This window comes from Epinephelus fuscoguttatus, linkage group LG14 (assembly GCF_011397635.1).
Source record: "Epinephelus fuscoguttatus linkage group LG14, E.fuscoguttatus.final_Chr_v1".
Taxonomy (NCBI): domain Eukaryota; kingdom Metazoa; phylum Chordata; class Actinopteri; order Perciformes; family Serranidae; genus Epinephelus; species Epinephelus fuscoguttatus.
The window spans coordinates 20,647,406-20,665,641 of record NC_064765.1 but is presented as its reverse complement, the minus strand read 5'-3'; the positions used below and the strand labels follow the sequence as shown (position 1 = coordinate 20,665,641).

Here is an 18,236-nt window from a genome sequence, read left to right as displayed (position 1 = left end):
TTCTGATTTCCAGCTTTTCAGGCTTATTTCGTGGCTGAACATAATTTGTAGCTTCTTAAAATATGAATGAGGATAGTGATAGTGAGATACTGGCTATAGCTGCATTTGTAGTAGTGATGAGACGGTGAAAAACAGAATCAATACACCACATAAATATAAAATAACCAGCACCGATTATCAGTCAGTGAGGATGACTTGACCAACAAACTTTACTACAAGCCGATTGGCTGTAGAAACAGGTGACGTGCCTTACTTTCTAAAACCAGCCCCCAGCAATTTGACCAGGTGAGTTGTACATGTAGGTGACACCATCAGCCGGCTTGAGTCAAGTTCAGATGGCCAGTTCACACCACTGCAACTTTTCTCTCCAACGTTCTGAAACCGTTTTGTCTTGACGCTAATTGTTGGTCTGAACTGGGCTTTAGTTAAACAACAATGTTGTTCCCTAGCAACAAAAAGACGCCTTGAAACAGTCTACAAAACGATCCATTATGAGACAAGAAACTCCTCTGTCTGCAAGTGACTGTGAGCCTCTGTGTATTACGCTGCACATGTAATCTAGGAAGCGAGAGCCTGCTAAAGCTTAGAGAGATTACATCTTCACATCCAGGTCAGGCGACAGCTCATATTTCTTAATATAAGGTGTGGAGATAACACTAATATAAAACCTCAAGCTCCTGGTCTTAGAGTCGATACAGTGTCCGAGGAGAAGCGACAGACCTCACATGATGATGGTGTCACATTTTTCTAATAAAGCTTTGGCCTGGGTACAAAACCTGGCTTTAACAGATCAGGTTGAATTAGATCCAGCAGATATCTGGTGATGCAGTGGCTCTTTGGCTGTCTCAATGGAAAAACTAGAGCTACCTCCCCGAGGGCTTTAAGTTCCAGCTGGATTCTGTATGTGCTCGATGCGCGTGTGTTAGAGAACACACACAGTGAGTCAGGGGGATAGAGACAATTAGGGAGAGGATGGAAATCTTTCTTTGTCCCAGAAGATTTTACCCCACTCCTTCAACCCACAAGTACACACACACACAGTGTGGACTCACCAGGTTTTTGAAGAGTGCAGTGAGCTCCTTGGTGAAGACGGAGAACTTGAGGAAAGCTGAACCCAGATCTGGATCGTCTCTGTACACGCAGTTTTCTCCAAACTTCTCCAGGGCCTGAGTGTACTGCTCCTCGTTCTCTACATGGGCTGGAAATCAAACACAAGGACACAGGTCAGCATTGACAGGTAGTAGCAATCAAACTAAAGGCTTTCACTCTCTGATCGTTACCATTCAAAAATCAATCAGTGGGTATTAATAATGTATGGTCCTCTTTCAGTGAACAAAGATCCACTTTTCCGGGTGGTTGATCCTCCCATCATAGTTCAAGGTTTTCCCAGTAGGTAGGTCAGAGCTGCACACCACTGTTGGACCATTTGTCTCTACTTTTCCGAACTTCTTCCCCCCAGACTGCAACATGATTAATTAGTGCACAGCAAAAACACAATGTGATCGATCCATCAATTTCCTGCTGAGCTGAATCAGATGGATCATCTTGTCAGTGGAGTTATTACTATTATTATAATGACATTTAGAGCTAGGATACAGAAAAGGCAAAAAAAAAAAAAAATCCCAATTTGAAAACACAGTCCTCCTCCTGCAGCTCTCCCCTCTCTGTCCTAAGCCCCTCCCACCAGACAAGCATGGGCATGTGCATGCACTTCATACAGAAACCAGTACAAGCACTAGTCATTCATTTCAATCAACTCAATGTGATTGTGATCCAGATGCTGTTACACAGTTCTACGAAAATTACCACGTTGATTCCTTTGCGAACATGACGGCGTGTAAAGCCCTTTGAGATAGCGTACTGTGATTTGAGGCTCTACCTAACGTTAGCTCCATGAACATGAACTTGAATAAGCCACAGACGTGAGCCTTTCGCTAAAGTCAGCAAAAGGCTAAACTGTTAGCAGCATTTTGCCATAATCAACACAGAATTTATTTCTCTTCAAGCTCTCTTTTTGATAAGTCTGTCTTCCTTTTTTGGGAGCTGCTTTACAGAGTTGTTGCCAATGCTGGAGTCACAACTTCTTCTGCAGGATTTTCCGTCACTGATTCAGGTTTTCATCATCTGAACGGACATGCACGCACATCTACATTTGCAGAAAGCCAGCGTTCCGCTCTCTCTCTCAGTTGTCACCTGTTACTGGCCAAAGTCTCCGGGTTTTTTTGCCCAGTGATGCAAAAAACATCCACACCAGCTTTAAACAGTCACCTCAACGACCTTTACTGTGAGATGTAGTTTAGCATGGCTGCTTGTTTTCCCTTACGTTTTGTCTATTATATTCCATAAATGTAAAAACAAAATCTTTTGACATAACAGCAGAGGAGAGGCAGGATGCCTTCACTATAATACGCTGCAGTCTTCTTAATCAGTGGTGCATATTTTTCACTGAGAATGAATAATATGCAAACTAACTAACTGATGAACAAAACGACTGCTGAAATCTTTACAGATGAGACCTCATGAGTGAGGCATGAATCCTGTCATCTTCTTGCTCTGGATCAACTCGCACTTAAGTCTACAGAAAGTTATTTAACAACAATTTCGATAACTGACTTGTCATAACGTCTCCAGTTTGAAGAATAGCTGCTGTTATGTTTTATATCGTGAATTGAGTATCGTTTTCTTTAGGGCTACCCCCTGAAAATTAAAAATGTGAATGATCAGTCTGACCCTCCTCAGTCGACTCAGATTCTTCAAGTCAAGCAGTCGTTTTTGTCATTGTGCAGTTGTGCTGCAAAGTGAACGCTCCTGGCTTTTACTCTACTTAGATCCACAGGCAGCTGCAGACCCAGACCCACAGTGAGTCTGACTGAGACACAGGCAGCTGCCTTCGAAACAAAAAGTTCTGTTCTGTCGTTAGCGCAGTTAGCTTGTTGGTTACTTAATACATAAAAGTCACTGTCACCCTGAACGTCCCTCTGAACCTCGTTCAAACTGTATATGGGACAAAAAGGAACAAAAAGTTGTATATTGTAATGAATGGCCAAATCAGATTCTACTGACATAATTCTGAGTCGGGTGCAGCCATATTGCTTTTGCCTTTAGTTTAACAATACAGGCAGTTTAAGGGTGTTACATTAGACTGTGATGGGCATTTTACGAACTAGATAATTAACTAAACAACAAATAATTGTGATGAAAGTAATTGTTAATTGTTGTCCTACTTCTGACAATAAAAAAGAACGGTGCGTAATGTAAATGTGGAGATGAAAGAGGGGGTTGTTTAATTGATCCAAAGTTGATGTGTATGAGATAAAAATCTTAACCTCCATTAGCTGTGATTAGAGACACACATTCCCCCCCTTCTTCACCCTCACCTGTATTTGCTTTTCAATTTTACTTGTTCTCTTGAGTGACATGAAACACTAGGGGTAAGAGAATATTTTGATCCTTATTCAATTACAATAATATCTGAGAGAGATGAAAACAGCCATGGCTAGACAAGAGACAAAAGGAGACAGTCGACAGCAAAGACATGTTGAGCCGAAGATGGACAGGAAGAAGAAAAGTACGCTCAATTGGCCCCAAATAAACAAACCCCCCGTCAGCTTCCAGTCAGGGGAAAACCCATAAACCAGCCGTGACCGAAGTCTCCTAGCGTGTTTAGACTCAAGCTCATCTGCCACGGGGGTTAGGCCTGGATGATTCCACTTAATTCACTTCACGCCAGACTAGGCAGCTGATAACAGCTAATGCCATTGGGACAGCGGTGGAGCGAGGGATGGGGCACTGGGGACTGTTGCTATGACGACACTCACTAAGAGACGTGACAAAGACGGGGGGGGGGGGGGGGGGGGTTGAGGGAGTAACTCAAGGAAAAAAAAGAGAGGAGGGTGTGTAAAAATATGAGGATGCACACTAAAAGACACCTGCTGCCACATCATGACTCAGCTTTTCATCTACCAAACACGCACACACACTTACACACACACAAAGACAGATAAAGAGCAGCCACAGGTTCTCAGATGTGGCAGGTTTATAGATGAAGCTGGATAAGCTCATGTCTCTGCCGCAGAGATATCCATCATGTTATTAAAAGGGAAAAGCTGAAAGCCTCTGAGTCACTACCTGCTGACCTCCTCACGTCAGACAAATCCAATTTAAACCACCGCTTAGTTGCATGATAAAGCTCCGGTGAGACTCAATGCACAAGTGGTAAAATGAGAGTTTGAACAGCTTCTGGTACTAAATAGCCGAGCTAGGATTTTTGGGGGGGTTTCTCCCTCAACCCCAGAGCCCACAGTGACACCAGCAAACTGCTTGCTGTGCATGTCCAACAGCCCAAAAACAAATTTACGACAATATAAAACAGAGAGAAACAACAAATCCTCACTTTAAAAAGCTTGACTTATGCAATGACGTAAATGATTATTAAAATAAAATGCACATTACCTGAGATTCATGCTTGAACATTTTTAAAAAACTTAAGATGCACTTTATACGGACGTTAGCTTGACCGTAGAGACTTTTTTCGCCCAAAGTGATGTTGTCAAAAGAATTATTTGCATTCATGTTGTTTTTCTTTTTCTAGTATAGACCTATAAGAACACAGAAAGACAAAATGAATGACCCAAAATACAGGAATAGCAAAACAAAACCCCATTATTATTATTATCATTGATTCAGTCATTTTCCATAAACGCTTACCCTGTGGAGGGGGGGCGCTGGAGTCTATCCCAGCTGACACTGGGTGAGAGGCGGGGTACACCCTGGACAGGTCACCAGACTATCACAGGGCTGACACATAGAGACAGACAACCATTCACACTCACATTCACACCTACGGACAATTTAGAGTCACCAATTAACCTGCATGTCTTTGGACTGTGGGAGGAAGCTGGAGTACCCACGCTGACACGGGGTGCACGTGAGCCATGTTTTTCTGGTCGCTGAGAGTTGAAAGAAAAAAAGTCAACTTTGAGTAAAACGCTACAGCTGCTCATCACTGGCACTTTTTACCCAGCCATCCAATCATTGCGCAGAGTGGTGGGACAAATACCACAAAGAGCAATCGTCACGTCAGTGAACACTGAAAAACAACCCACACAGAGCTGCAGGTCTGTCCATCTCTCTCTATAAGCTTTAGCCTCCCCTTCATCCAGAGCAAGTCAGTACTCTACCCTTTTCCAGCATTCTTTTTTTTAAACGTACTCTTTATTTGTCAAAATTATAGTCCCTTACAGTAGCTGGGCTACTTCTTATACAAACAAAAGAAAAAAGATAGTGTCAATTCTTAAAATAGCTACTGTACCTCCCTCCCACCCCACGATCCCAACATCTAAAATAACAAAAACAAGCAAAACAAACTATGATATGACAGTATATACATTCTTACAAACGTACATACATACATATATACATACGTAGGGTTATCGCAATAAATAATAAAGAGGAGTAAAGTAAATAAAATAACTAAGATGCTAAAAAAAAATACACTAGGGGAAAAAAAAGACTTAAAGGAAATCAGGATATATTCTAGAAAAAGTATATTTCTTTCTTCTCTTTGCTGGCATTTTTACTTCTGAGGATATTCTGTATCATAGCAACCAAATGCAACCAAAGTCTCTTAGCTGTGCCCCTCATTGTGCCTAATTGCTCCTCTATGTTTTAGATTTAACAATGATAATGTATTTAATTAGTTTTTAATGATGCAATCTTTGTCATTTAAAAAGCAACAATATACTAAGATTATCTTAACATAAAAGCTTATTCACAAAGCCCTGAAATCAGGATGAATTAAGCCGTTTGTGAAAACAACACCAGTTTCTCAAAAGGAAACACTTGCCGATTTCTTAGTCTTCAAGTGAATAAAATGTCTTTGTGTTGTAGATAGTTCATGATACAAAACAAGTAATGCATTTTCTTGGTGACTGATTAGTAAATTATTAATAAGCCCTATATAAAAAACAGCTTCTATTTCAAAGCAGTGAAATGTGCCGTACAGAGATCTAACAACCTTCCGTCATGTGTCAGATACCGACCCTCGCCACACACCCGCAGCCTACTGTTTACACATCAGCTCCAGCTGTTTGGCTGCGGCTCTGCCAGGATCTGGGCCGACAGGGCGGTGGCCTGCCGTTGATTTTGAAGTGGCACATGAGAGCTCTGAGCTCTGCCATTCAACGCCAACAAACAGCCTGAACCCCCCTGGGCTGCTTACTGAGTACATGTGTGTTTGTTGTAACCTGACCTGAACACATCACACATGCAGTCTACAGTATGGAGCAGCTTTGAACCTCAAATGACTGCATGATATGCTGAGCTGGTTTATAGGTAACATGGCAGAGAAGGGAATCAAAAGAATTGAGACAAAAGGACAGAGGTGGCATTTTCTCTACTTTACACTGTAAACAGGACCTGCTCATTAAGTGCTGCTCTAGCTGTTCAATCCACATGTCTAATACATAAAGCTGGTGTTCAGGGGCTTTCTCAAAGAAACATGACAGAAGCCCATTTCCATTATACATGTCTTTTAATTAACACTTAGATTAAAATCTTTACCTTGACCTGCTGAACTAAATCTTGAAAACTCTATTTAGGCACTTGCAGCATGTTACAAATGTTACTTAAGCTCTGGCATTGGTTTGGTTCATCTTCCTAGAGTGCCTTACCTCTCAGAAAATAACTTATTAGGAATTTCATAATCATCTGAGAGCTTCCTAAACAGTGTTATGTGTAACGTAACTACTTTTATTGGGTAAAAAGTAGTGTAACACGTTACTACTGAAAATATGGTAACGGAACGTAGTTACTTTGTCAGTTGGGCACAACGTTACTTTTCCCGGGGACAGATTTGATGGTGACACTGCCTGTGTGCCTCAGCTGCGCACTAGGCAGGAACTGTGACAGCTGCCATGTCAAAAGTACAGACAGGAGTGCCAAAATCAAGATTCGTAAGAAGAATATGGAAGATACACACGCCTCCTCGAATTATTTTAACGGTTTGTCAACCGAAGACAGGTTAGCTTATTGTAATAAGCTAACAATTAGCAACAGAGTGAGGTTTCCTGACCCGTACTTAATGTCGGGTCAGTGGGTCACCGACCCAACGAAATGGCCTAAGCTACAGTGGCCGGACATTTTTTTATATCTTGTGGAGAAACCCAGCGTTTATACACATGAAAAACTCAAGGCATATAAATCCCTTGATGTGTATAATTTTGTACTTTGCGGTCATGTCCAAGATACTGAATACCGGGATTTATCCGATGGTTTTTGTGCTCTACGGACCGAAGTACTGCCGAGCCAGCGACAAGGACACAAAACAGTAACGTTAACTAATGTACAAGACCTGGGCGATTCTGAACAAGTCGACCAACTATATACTGACAGCGAACTGCACTTGTATGGCTGGGTAAGTGTTGTTTAATGTAACGTTAACCTCGCTAGTCAGACCTCAGACATGGGCAACATACGACCCCGGAACCTCAAAGGAAATCAAAACAACCCCCAAAACATCAATAAAATGCAGCATTGTGTTAACAGAAAACAGAACAATTATAACCTGCCTACCTTCCTGGCGCTGTGTGAACGGCAGCCTGTTGCAGCAGCTCCTATTTTGTGTATTTTAAAAATGCTGCTGTGACATTAAAATTTCCCCCCGAGGGGTTAATAAAGTACCTACTATACCATACCAGAACAGAAAATGAATTAATTTATTCGTGCAGGTCTGTAGCTTATTGCAAAGTATGAGTCTGTTACACAGACACACTCTCACAGTTACACACGTAATAACAGAACAGAAAATGATTTATTCATGAATATGACACTATTTGTTCAAAGATAGTGTCTGTGAATATTAATATTTTCCTCATTCAGTGATGCAGCAGGTCTGTCAAATAGGCTATTAGTAATAGTAATCTGTCATGTAACAAATTCATGTAGCCTAGTTAACACAAATTAACTCTCACTCTTTAATCTTTATTTTATCACCAAAGTGGTAAATACCAGTGGGAAACCCCGATTTTTTCACATTTAGGACATGAGATGGGGTTCTACCCAAAGTCAAGCACCATAAAAGTAACGTACGAGTAACGTAAAAAGTTACTTTTCACAGAGGGTAACTAAGTAAAGTAAGGGATTACTTTTTTTAAGAAGTAACGAGTAACAAGCAAACACTACTTTTTAAAAGTAACTTCCCCAACACTGTTCCTAAATTCCTTAAAGGAATACTTCACCCCCCAAATGACCATTTGTACATGGTTACATTGAATTTGTCATGAAAATAGTTTTCTCTCATGTCTTCACAGTGAATGAAGAATCCAAAAAAGGTGACTTTTTTTGATGAATTGAAGTCACAGTGGATGGTGTTTAGCACCACACTATATCAAAACATCTGTTTACAAAGTCTCACACAACTCATGCAGCGTAAGTCTCATTTATCCAGTCGTATGCTCAGCACTTACCAAACAGACGGCCCTTTCTGACGTGGAACTGAACTGAAAGTGAAACTTGTCTACGCTCTCTTCAAAGACAGACTCCATTCACAGACACAGTTATTTTACCTCGCTGAACCCGAGAGCCCCTGGTCTACCTCTGCCTCGATCTGTAGTTTGTGTTATTGTGTTACTTTGTGTTTTAAAGTGTTACTTAAAAACCATGAAATATTGGGCGTCATCTGCATTGACTTGCTGTAGCAATTGGTTATACAACATTTGGCTATGTTCATTTAATTGTAAACATTTACTAAATATATAAACTTTGTGTGTGGTCTGTTTCCACGTCTTAAAAAAAAGGCAAAATAAAATATAGTTTCAGGTTCAAGGAAATGCTTGAAAAAGTAAGCGGGGCAGCAAGTGGCAAGAGAGTTGGAAAAAAAGGATTCCTGTTGCTCAACCTCAGGAAACGATGACCTTGTGTTTACTGAAGGACAGAGGCCATGACGCGCTTGAACACACACACACACAAACACACACTTTTGGAACGTGCACAAATGCCCAGTTAATACCCAGCTGTGCACAACATTCTTCACTGTATCTTCACTCTCAAACACACATAGAAAAAAAAACATAATATACAGTTACCAGGCGTCTGCTGAGGATTATCTAACATCCCAAAGGCTTGTTCTGCAGCTTCTTCTATCTCCCTTTCTCACACACACTCTCACACACACACACACACACACACTCTGGTTTAATCACCAGATAGCAGACTGGCCTCTGCTTCCTCTCTGTCTCTCCCACACTCATTCCCTCACACTCGGCTCCATCAGGCCTGGTCGGCTGACGCGGCAACGCTCACTAACACAATGTGCGGCCGACCTCAGATCAATTCCATATCTCTCCACGGACTCTATGAAAACAACGCTGAACTCCATGTCCACTTAACAATATGGCCACCAGGGCCGCTGAGAGATGTTAACTTTTACCCGCAGAAGACGAAAGAGACTTCCTTCTTTATTTTGGTGTCTCCTCGGGTCGTTTTTCCTCAGACATCCATCCAGTTTAATTACATTAGAGCTTTTGGGAGTCTCATTGTCTTGGTTACCTTGCAGCCAAGACAAAAATGTATGTGTGTGTGTGTGTGTGTGTACAGCGACGACCAAAAGAGCTGCATTATTCAGCAACTCCATCCAGCCGTCCTGCCCACCTATAGGTACAGCAACTGGAACATGGTGTTCACTCGTCTGCCTCAAGTCGTTATCTGTTCAGCAGCTTTGGCAGGTCCGTCCGAGCAGCTCTGCTCGATCAGCTCCAGGTTCTTCAGGGGTTTGAGATGCTGCTGCTGCTGCTGGTTTATTCATCAAAACCCACAAGCTGACAACCTGACAGGCCCCTGCAGCAACACGGGGCTCTCTCGCTCATCTGTACAGCCTTCCCTGCACTTTTCTTTCTCGCCTCTTTCACTCTCGTTTCCCATCTTTTTCTCACTCTCTGGTACGAGCTTACACTGCAAACATCCATCCTCTCCATCCTCACCTCCTCATCATTACTATTCCTCGCGTCAAAGCTGAAAAATATGTTTCCAGGGTTTGGGCTCGACAGCCAGTCATAACAGGAGTGTGTTCTCTGAGTATTGGAGCAGTCAGTGTTGATGCTCCCTGTTGTGCGTCTCATTATTCAGGCTTTATCCAAGCATCCTCTCTGAAGAACATTAATACAACTCCCTAAGATTTAGCTTTAGATACTGTGATACAACTGCTGCTGACATTTACCTCCTGCAATCCAATCTAGTATTCAATCTTACCTCAATTAATTAATATTTTTTAAGATGTGAGGAATTTTAAATGATAATATAAATTATGCAGTGGAGTATTAATGCACACACATAGCAGATGGTTCACTGCTGAATTAGAGGATGGATCTACCTGTGGTCTTTTTTGTGTTTTTCAAATGGAAACTCACTCGGCTGTTATCCAAAAGTGGTGACAAGGGTTACAGCGCTGATACTCCCTCGACCCCCACACATGCCGCTCGCTGGCAGTGAAAGCACAGAGAGTGAGAAAAATGTTAGCTGGGAAGATCTGAGCTTGAAGGTGGAAGATGGGACTATTTCAATATTATTAAACCTTTGTTTAACCAGGTGAAGAGATACTGAGATTCAATATAATACTGCATATGAACTGTATAAACACATTTATAGATCCATAGTCAGTGAAGTACCCACAGTTAGATAGCGTATGGGCACAGAAGCTGTAGCCTACTGCTGTGGACACAAGGATAGCTTGGTTACAAAGTCACACAATAACACAAACTAGCAGTTGATCAGCAACTCCTTATGTTCTGCGACCTAAAATTAAATTTTTTGTCAAAGGAGTCTGGTGGCTGTGGATGGGGGCAGCAGCAAAACGTATATGAGCCTCCTATAAAAAAAGACCACCTAAAAAAATCTGCATCATTTCAAGTGTAAGCTATATTAATTAATTATTTTACCGCTGTACCTTCCCATTAGACAGCCCTTTATGATGAGGAACTGAAGTCGTTATATCGATATCTTCCAAGTCACCAGACTCAATTTAGAGACACAGCAATTTTACCTCACAGCACATGGGAGTTGCTGGTGCACCGTCGACTCAACTGTAAGTTTGTTCATGTTATTATGTGACTTTTTTAACTGTAACTAATGTAGTATCCACTGAAGTTTATATGTAGCAACAACATTGTGCAGAAACCGATATCAGGTCATATGTAATAATGTTTATAAAAGGGTTTGGGAAAATCACATTTTGACGCTAAAGCATATACACTTCAACCAAAAATTTATGTTTGGATTCAAACAGCTAAGGAACACTATTAGAAAGATACAGAATGATATAAAAACCAAAAAATAAGAATGGAGCTGCTGTTTAAACAAGTTGCAGTGGATATACTGGAGCTCATTTTTTGCTTAACGAACATTTCCAGTGTGTTTCCAAGTTTTAGCAGCTTACTACTTTACATATTTACTGACCATTTTCAAATGGATGACACACAATCTGTGAGTAGTTACACTGCTGATTGATTTGAAAAGTCTAAACTGAATTAACTCATTGATTACATTAATTGGTAATTTACTTTAACCTTATAATTGATATTGTAATCATACAGAAATAAATGGAAACCAGAAGATTCCTAGCCTTTCTAAATTTACAAAACATAGCAGCTTGGTTTACAAAACAGTTAGTTGTGGTGTTAAATCTGCCTGGTGGCAGCAAAACAACCTGTAACTACTATAGACTGACATATTAAAATCTTACAGTGTTGTGATAGTGCACTTGTTTCTGGCGACCTGACATATGGATGTCCAATATTTACTTCATTTTGGTCTCCTGAGGGAAATATTTTGCCGTTTAGCTGATAGTGTTCCACTATATTCGCCAGCTCATCGCCAACTTTGTCTGTCTTGCATTTGGTGTTGACCTTTTCTGTTGAAAGCAGCTGCCTACTGCAGCAGAAAGTGGTGGTAAAACAGTAAAACATTCTGTAGAGCTCACTGTGGGTTCGTCAGTAAGTGCAACACCACTCACATTACATAGTGATCCATTATTATTGTAAAAATACTGACAATATTTATTCATTTGTATTTAATACCATATTTATATGGCTTTGACTATACAGTATCTGTAATTAACAGGTTAAAACGGCAGACTCACCAGACTTCATTTTATTTTTTCAGTTCATGTCCCATGTTGCAGAGATATACCCACATTCATCGTCATCCTGTTTGTATTGAAAACAGATCAGAGTCTGCAGCTTTTCCTGAATGATTGTTGATAACTAAAAAAGTGACCTCTGGTAATACCACCTTCCCTTGACAGATCTGTAAATGACATTGCCCCAGTTGCATTTCCACAGACAAAACAATGTTTCTATTGTAAACACTGATTAAAATCTGGACAAACTTCACGCCTCAAGGCACAGAAACTTGATTTGCTTCCTCACGTTTTTCCTACAACAGATAATCTTGTTCATAATGAAAACAGAGAGCAACTGCCTGAAACACCTGCAGTTCCCAGACATGTGCACCCTGCTGCAGTAACCACACTGATTCAAATGAAGGTAATTTATCAACAGTAAGGCCCCGATCGCCCAGAGCACATTTAAGCAGCCTGGGGCCGCCTTTTGTAATTGTTTTCAATGATAGTGGAGCTTTTTGCTCGCTGCTAATGCGTTGCTGAGCGCCTCCCATTTGTACCCCTCTTTGCACCTCACATCTTTACAAGAGCGCCCTGATTGCCTCGAGTTGAAAAAACTTCAACTCAGGAATTGGTGGGTTTTTTCCCCCATTGTCCAGTCAGTTGAATTGAGACTTCGGCCTTTTGTGGTGGAGATGACAACAAGTAGAAGTGAACAGTTCACGGTTCAAGCTGCAAGACATATTTGAAACAGATTTCAGCAGCAGGTTTCCTAACACATTCATTTAGCTGTGGCGGCCTGTCACAATATCAGCATTTGCAGCCACACATTTGATTTTTTGTTATTGGAGCCGGACTGTTCATTAGGAGGGCTGTTGGAATATATATATATCTGAGCACACAGCATACTCTGGGCACAGATGGAGCAGCAGAATGCTGGGCACGGTGACAGTGAAACTTATTTATTCATTCATTTTCCATAACCCCTTATCCTGTTAGGGGGGCTGAAGCTTATCCCAGCTGACATTGGGCGAGAGGCGGGGTACACCCTGGACATGCTGCCAGACTATCACAGGGCTGACACATAGAGACAGACAACCATTCACACTCACATTCACACCTACAGACAATTTAGAGTCACCAGTTAACCTGTATGTCTTTGGACTGTGTGAGGAAGCTGGAGTACCTGGAGAAAACCCACACTCCTTCCACCCTGGGTTCGAACAAGGAACCCTCTTGCTGTGAGGCATGTGTAAATGCTAACCACTGCACCACCGTGCTGCAGTGAAACTTGATCATAAAGAATTATAACATCATATTTCTTAGAACAACAGTGCTCTCATTTTAGTGTTATCCAGCATCCAGTTATTCCAACCCTTTTTAGTTGAAACCACTGCGTCCCCATGGAAACTGCACACAATGTGGTCCAGCGATGGGTCTAAAAGTTTGCTGTCATTCACCTCTGCAGCAGCTGCTCCTCCAATCAATCTGATCACAAACTGATTCACTCAAACTCAAAAAACTGACGCTGGGGAAAAAAAAAAAGGTCCACCCACGCTGCGTTCAAAGCCCTGCAAAAACCTCTGAATTCAGAGAGGAGCCTAAGAATGATCAAAGAGGAGGTCGTCAGCTACCGCCACACATATATCCTAATTCTGTGGGAAACACTGAGCTAACCTGAGCTATACTTTTTACCCTGTGTTGTTGGAGGAATACAGACAGAAGTGTGAGTAATCTCTCAGTAATGCAAAAGCAGCGAGCAAAAAGCTTTACTCTCATTAAAAACAATGACACAAAGCCGCCCCAGGCTGCCACTAAACAGCACTCTGTCTGATCGGGCCCAGCTTCAACAATAAAGGCAGTTCAGTGAGTCTCCTGTTTGTCTGATCGGGCCCTAAAGGGACTCATTTTGGCGGCTGAACACGAGGAGAACACTGTACAACAGGTTCATCTCTTCAATGTACACCTGCACACGCACACACACACACACACACACACACACAATTTCAGCCTTTCATGAATACGAGATGGGACGAAATAGAGGCTCTGAGTCTGGCAGCCACCAAAAAGGCATGTATATGTAAATGCATGTTTAACGGTGAGGTGAGAACATGAGTGTGTCCATGCCTCAGCACCCACACACAAACACAGTGTGCGCCCCTCCCCAGCTGTTCCTTTAGGGGTCTGGATCAGACAGCTGTCCCTCTGGTCTGAACAGAGCTCACACTGTTCTGAAAAAGACATGCTCAGCACATTGTTCAGAGGTCTCTGCCGCTCTCTGCCTCTCAGCGGGGTTCTGTCAGGCAGAGCAAACAAAAGACACTGGAAACACCCAACACTGGCACAACCAGCCACAACGAGCAGGGTAATAACACACACAAAAAACACCTGTCCCCCTACCTCTGCCTTAAAGTCCACTGGGAATGCAATTAATTATTTTTCAATCCCAATCAATTGTGCATTTTTGTGTGAAACTAATTATTTTGTGTAAAGAAAAAAGAGAACAGAACACAAACGTGCGAGATACCACAGCTCCATGTGATGTCTTGAAATTGGTTGCTGAGTCCATCCAACAGCCACAAAACCCCAAATCATTCTCCATTTTTAATATCAAAGAGACTAAAGTGAGAGTGCTAAACTGAGAAAGTGAACATCCTGACATGAAGGACAGGTAGGAGGACTCACCCAGACCAGACGTGTAGATGGCCTTCACAGACTTCTTCATCTTGTACAGAACACTGCGGTCCACATCCAGAGCCTGGACAGACAGAGAAAGAGACAGATATTTAGATTTTACAAAATGTATTACTTAAATTAACGTATTTTGCTTTTTTACAGGTTGTTTAAAGGAATGTGTTAGTCAATATGTCTGTAAATTGACTTTAAAAACACGCTTGTTGTCATTTTGTATCACCATTTCTCATGAATGTTGCAAGGTAGCGAGCTAACTTCATGCGAGCAAACTTGCCAACCCTCGTTCTTCCTAGGAGACTCCTGTGTTTCTTTTATTGCCCTCTTCCGGTTCACAGGGTCACAATTCTCCAGACTCTCTCCTTATTAAAGACACCTTTTTTCTTTTGTTATCAAGACCTATTTCTGGCACTGTGCATCATGTAAAGGCCCCACAACTCTACTCTGACCCTCCAGTACACGTTGGGCGCAGCTGCCAGTGAACACCTTGTCTCCATGCTGACCAATTATGTGTTTGAAAGTCTGACGGGATGCTCTAGCGGAGGTTTGAGGGGTGCCTCAGGGGTTAGGAAGGGACCCAGCTTGCCCTCCTTTGCAGCAGTGGGGTACCCAGCTGTCCTCCTGCTCCGTGTTTTGTGGTATGTGGGCCAAGGAGGACAGCCAACTGTGTGTGCCTGGTGTGTGGCAAGCCTACAAGCCTCCTGCCCTCCTCCCGGTACTCTGCTGGAGTACTAAGGTCATATCTAACATAAATACTCTGATGCAGTGTACCTATTATTTTGTTATTTTCACTTTAAGCAGTAAACAAAGTTTTTGAGAATTAAATTTTTCCAGAACGCCCACTTAAGTTTCAAAATCCTCCCTAACTTACTAACACCCGCTGACATCAGCTTGTTTTTACCTACTGGAAAAGGTTACAATCGGCATTTACTCCCAGGTCAATTGACTCTGCAGTAAACACGGTTATTTGTCGACTCTGGCTCTGATCGGCCTAAATGGCAATGATGGAAATATGACACCCACGTGGACAAGCTTATTTTTGCCCCTTTTCCAGCACGATGCAATGACGCACCACCACATAATAATGCCCATCTTCGTCCAATAAGCGCTCAAACATTAATCTAATTCAGTCAGCACCAAGTTTGAAAGAGAGACTGAATAAGTAAGGGATATTTAGCAAGAAGTAACCACCATAACACATTTTCACTGGCCTCCGTGCTGCTTTCTACTGTTTACTAACCTGTTTTCTGGCGCCATACTCATCTGCTGCAGAGTCATGTACACGGCCTGGGTTTTCCATGTTTAAAAGTCCTGCATACATGCACTAATTTTGGTAGTAAAGAGGTAAAGATTGGCGAGTATGCGTATGAGGATGATGTCTCCATTTTTAATCCCACCTACAAAGCTCTGCTTGGTTGACCGAAGCACAACCCCAGACCTATTTCAGATGTGGGCAGCGATTCAAGAGGTGTAGACCCAGGTTAGTATTCTGATACAGCAGCTCTACAGTGATACAGCACATCATCTTTATTAAACTGACACTATTCAGACTGTCAGAAAGATTCAATTCTACTGTCTTTTTCACAACTGCAGTTTGTGTTGTTGCTTTCCTGTGTTGAATTGTTTGGCGCTCCTGCTTTTTTTTCCACACCCTGAATGCCTCCATGTGGTGGGTACAGTTTGTGTGTGTGTGTGTGTGTGTGTGTGTGTGTGTGTGTGTGTGTGTGTGTGTGTATGCCATCTCCACTCTGGCTGCAAGTAATGAATTATTCAAGGCAAAGCTAAGAATAGACCTGAGCTCCATCATCGGTTATTGTGTTAGTGTGCGTGTCTGTGTGTGTGTGTGTGTGTTTATCAGCATAATAGCTTGTAGGGCGAAAGCAGCACCTGAGGTCTCTTACATGAAGGTCTTCACACACATACCTCTAAATAACCATAGTCACACACACACTTTCACATGCATTGAGTTCAGACTGACACACTAACCAGAACAAACACTGGGAATCCAGCTGAGACAATGCGGCACTGTACCAGCGATGAGTGAGGGACTCTCTCGGGATGAGGGGGATTTTGGGAAATGAGTTTTTAGGGACTTTATTAAGTACGTCCGCCCATGCGGGCCAAAGTCGGCGCCACTTTTCCCTGCCCTGCTCCCCATCTGACGGACACATATCAGATCCCCTACACCCTCTGAAAACAAAAACACACAATGGTCCCCATTCAGCTTTAACACACACACCAACACTGTACACACCCACACGTTCCTCTTTGCAGCACCACTAGATGTGATGACAAAATGTATTAAATCCATAAATCCGCCGTATTAATATCCGAACTATGAGCTGTTTGCTATTGCAAAATGGAAGAACCGCTCAGCACTTACATTTCCCCGGGGTCACATTTCACACACTTGCAAAGACGCTCACAAAAGGAACAGAGAGAGAGAGGGGAAGACTTTAAAGGGAAGATGACAGATAAATCAAGTGTCACTGGAAGAGGGACGGGCAGAATGAAAGAAGAACACAGAGCTCAAAGAAAAGACAAGCACGCTGACAATTTGCTCTGACACACTGCAGATGTATCTCCAATCTGCAGCATTTTATAGTGCAGTCGCCTTTTTATTAAATAGAAGTCTTGTAAGGCTTCAAGGAAAACAATCAGCGGTGCTCCATCACACAGCCGTGTATTTAATGGCTGAGACGAATGTTTAAACAGCCATCTAATAACAACATTTACCACGATTCGGCTCCGCAGCTGAGTTTTTACTCTTGTTGGGAAGAGTAGAGACAAACAGCCTCATCGGTCACAATCAGCTGCTAATGTGTGAGGGGAAAAAAACTCAAGGCTGCGCTGCAATTTAGACACAAGGCTGAAGTTAGTTAAACAATCACCAGCTTGGCACTCTGTTTACCCAGCCAGCCTCTTTTACAAATACATTCTGACATGTCACAGTAGGGAAAAGCACAACAAGTGCATCTCATTGAGCAGCTTCAGTTTCACGATCCTGGTATTGTGCATGCTGGCTCACTGTCACTCTACCCCCTTTTACACTTTCTCTTAAAGGCAGGAATTTCATGCCATTATCCCGTCTTTCCCGTTCTGGAAATGGTACAAATGTGGAATGGCGGGGGGCAGTTGTCTTGCCTTTAAGCCAGCATCGAAGGTAGTGACAATACTGGAACAATGTCTAAGGACAGCCAGCAGAATAGGATCATGGGCAGCACTGGTGTGATGTTTTAATGATGTGTTACGCGTGCAACCCACTACGGCACATTGAAAAAGTAGCTGATAGCAGTTAGCAGCTAACTCAAAGATGAACAGCAGTCGAAAATGACCACAAATTGGGGAAAACATGAGGTCCAGGAGCTCCTTACCCTCTGAGTAGAGGGTGCCATCTAAAATCACACACTAGAGCGGCATGATGCCACCACTG

General features: G+C 42.3%; 1 protein-coding gene across 1 annotated transcript in view; it reads right to left on the bottom strand.

Annotated features, from left to right (window-relative positions):
• The window catches only part of asap2a (ArfGAP with SH3 domain, ankyrin repeat and PH domain 2a), an 87,210-nt gene that overhangs the window by 44,521 nt on the left and 24,453 nt on the right, over positions 1-18,236 (bottom strand). The window contains exons 2-3 of the mRNA XM_049596372.1: positions 14,798-14,870; positions 1,053-1,198 (exon numbers count right to left, since the gene is read on the bottom strand). Of these exons, the coding sequence (XP_049452329.1) occupies positions 1,053-1,198; positions 14,798-14,870 (219 nt within the window). The remainder of the gene's footprint in view (positions 1-1,052; positions 1,199-14,797; positions 14,871-18,236) is intronic.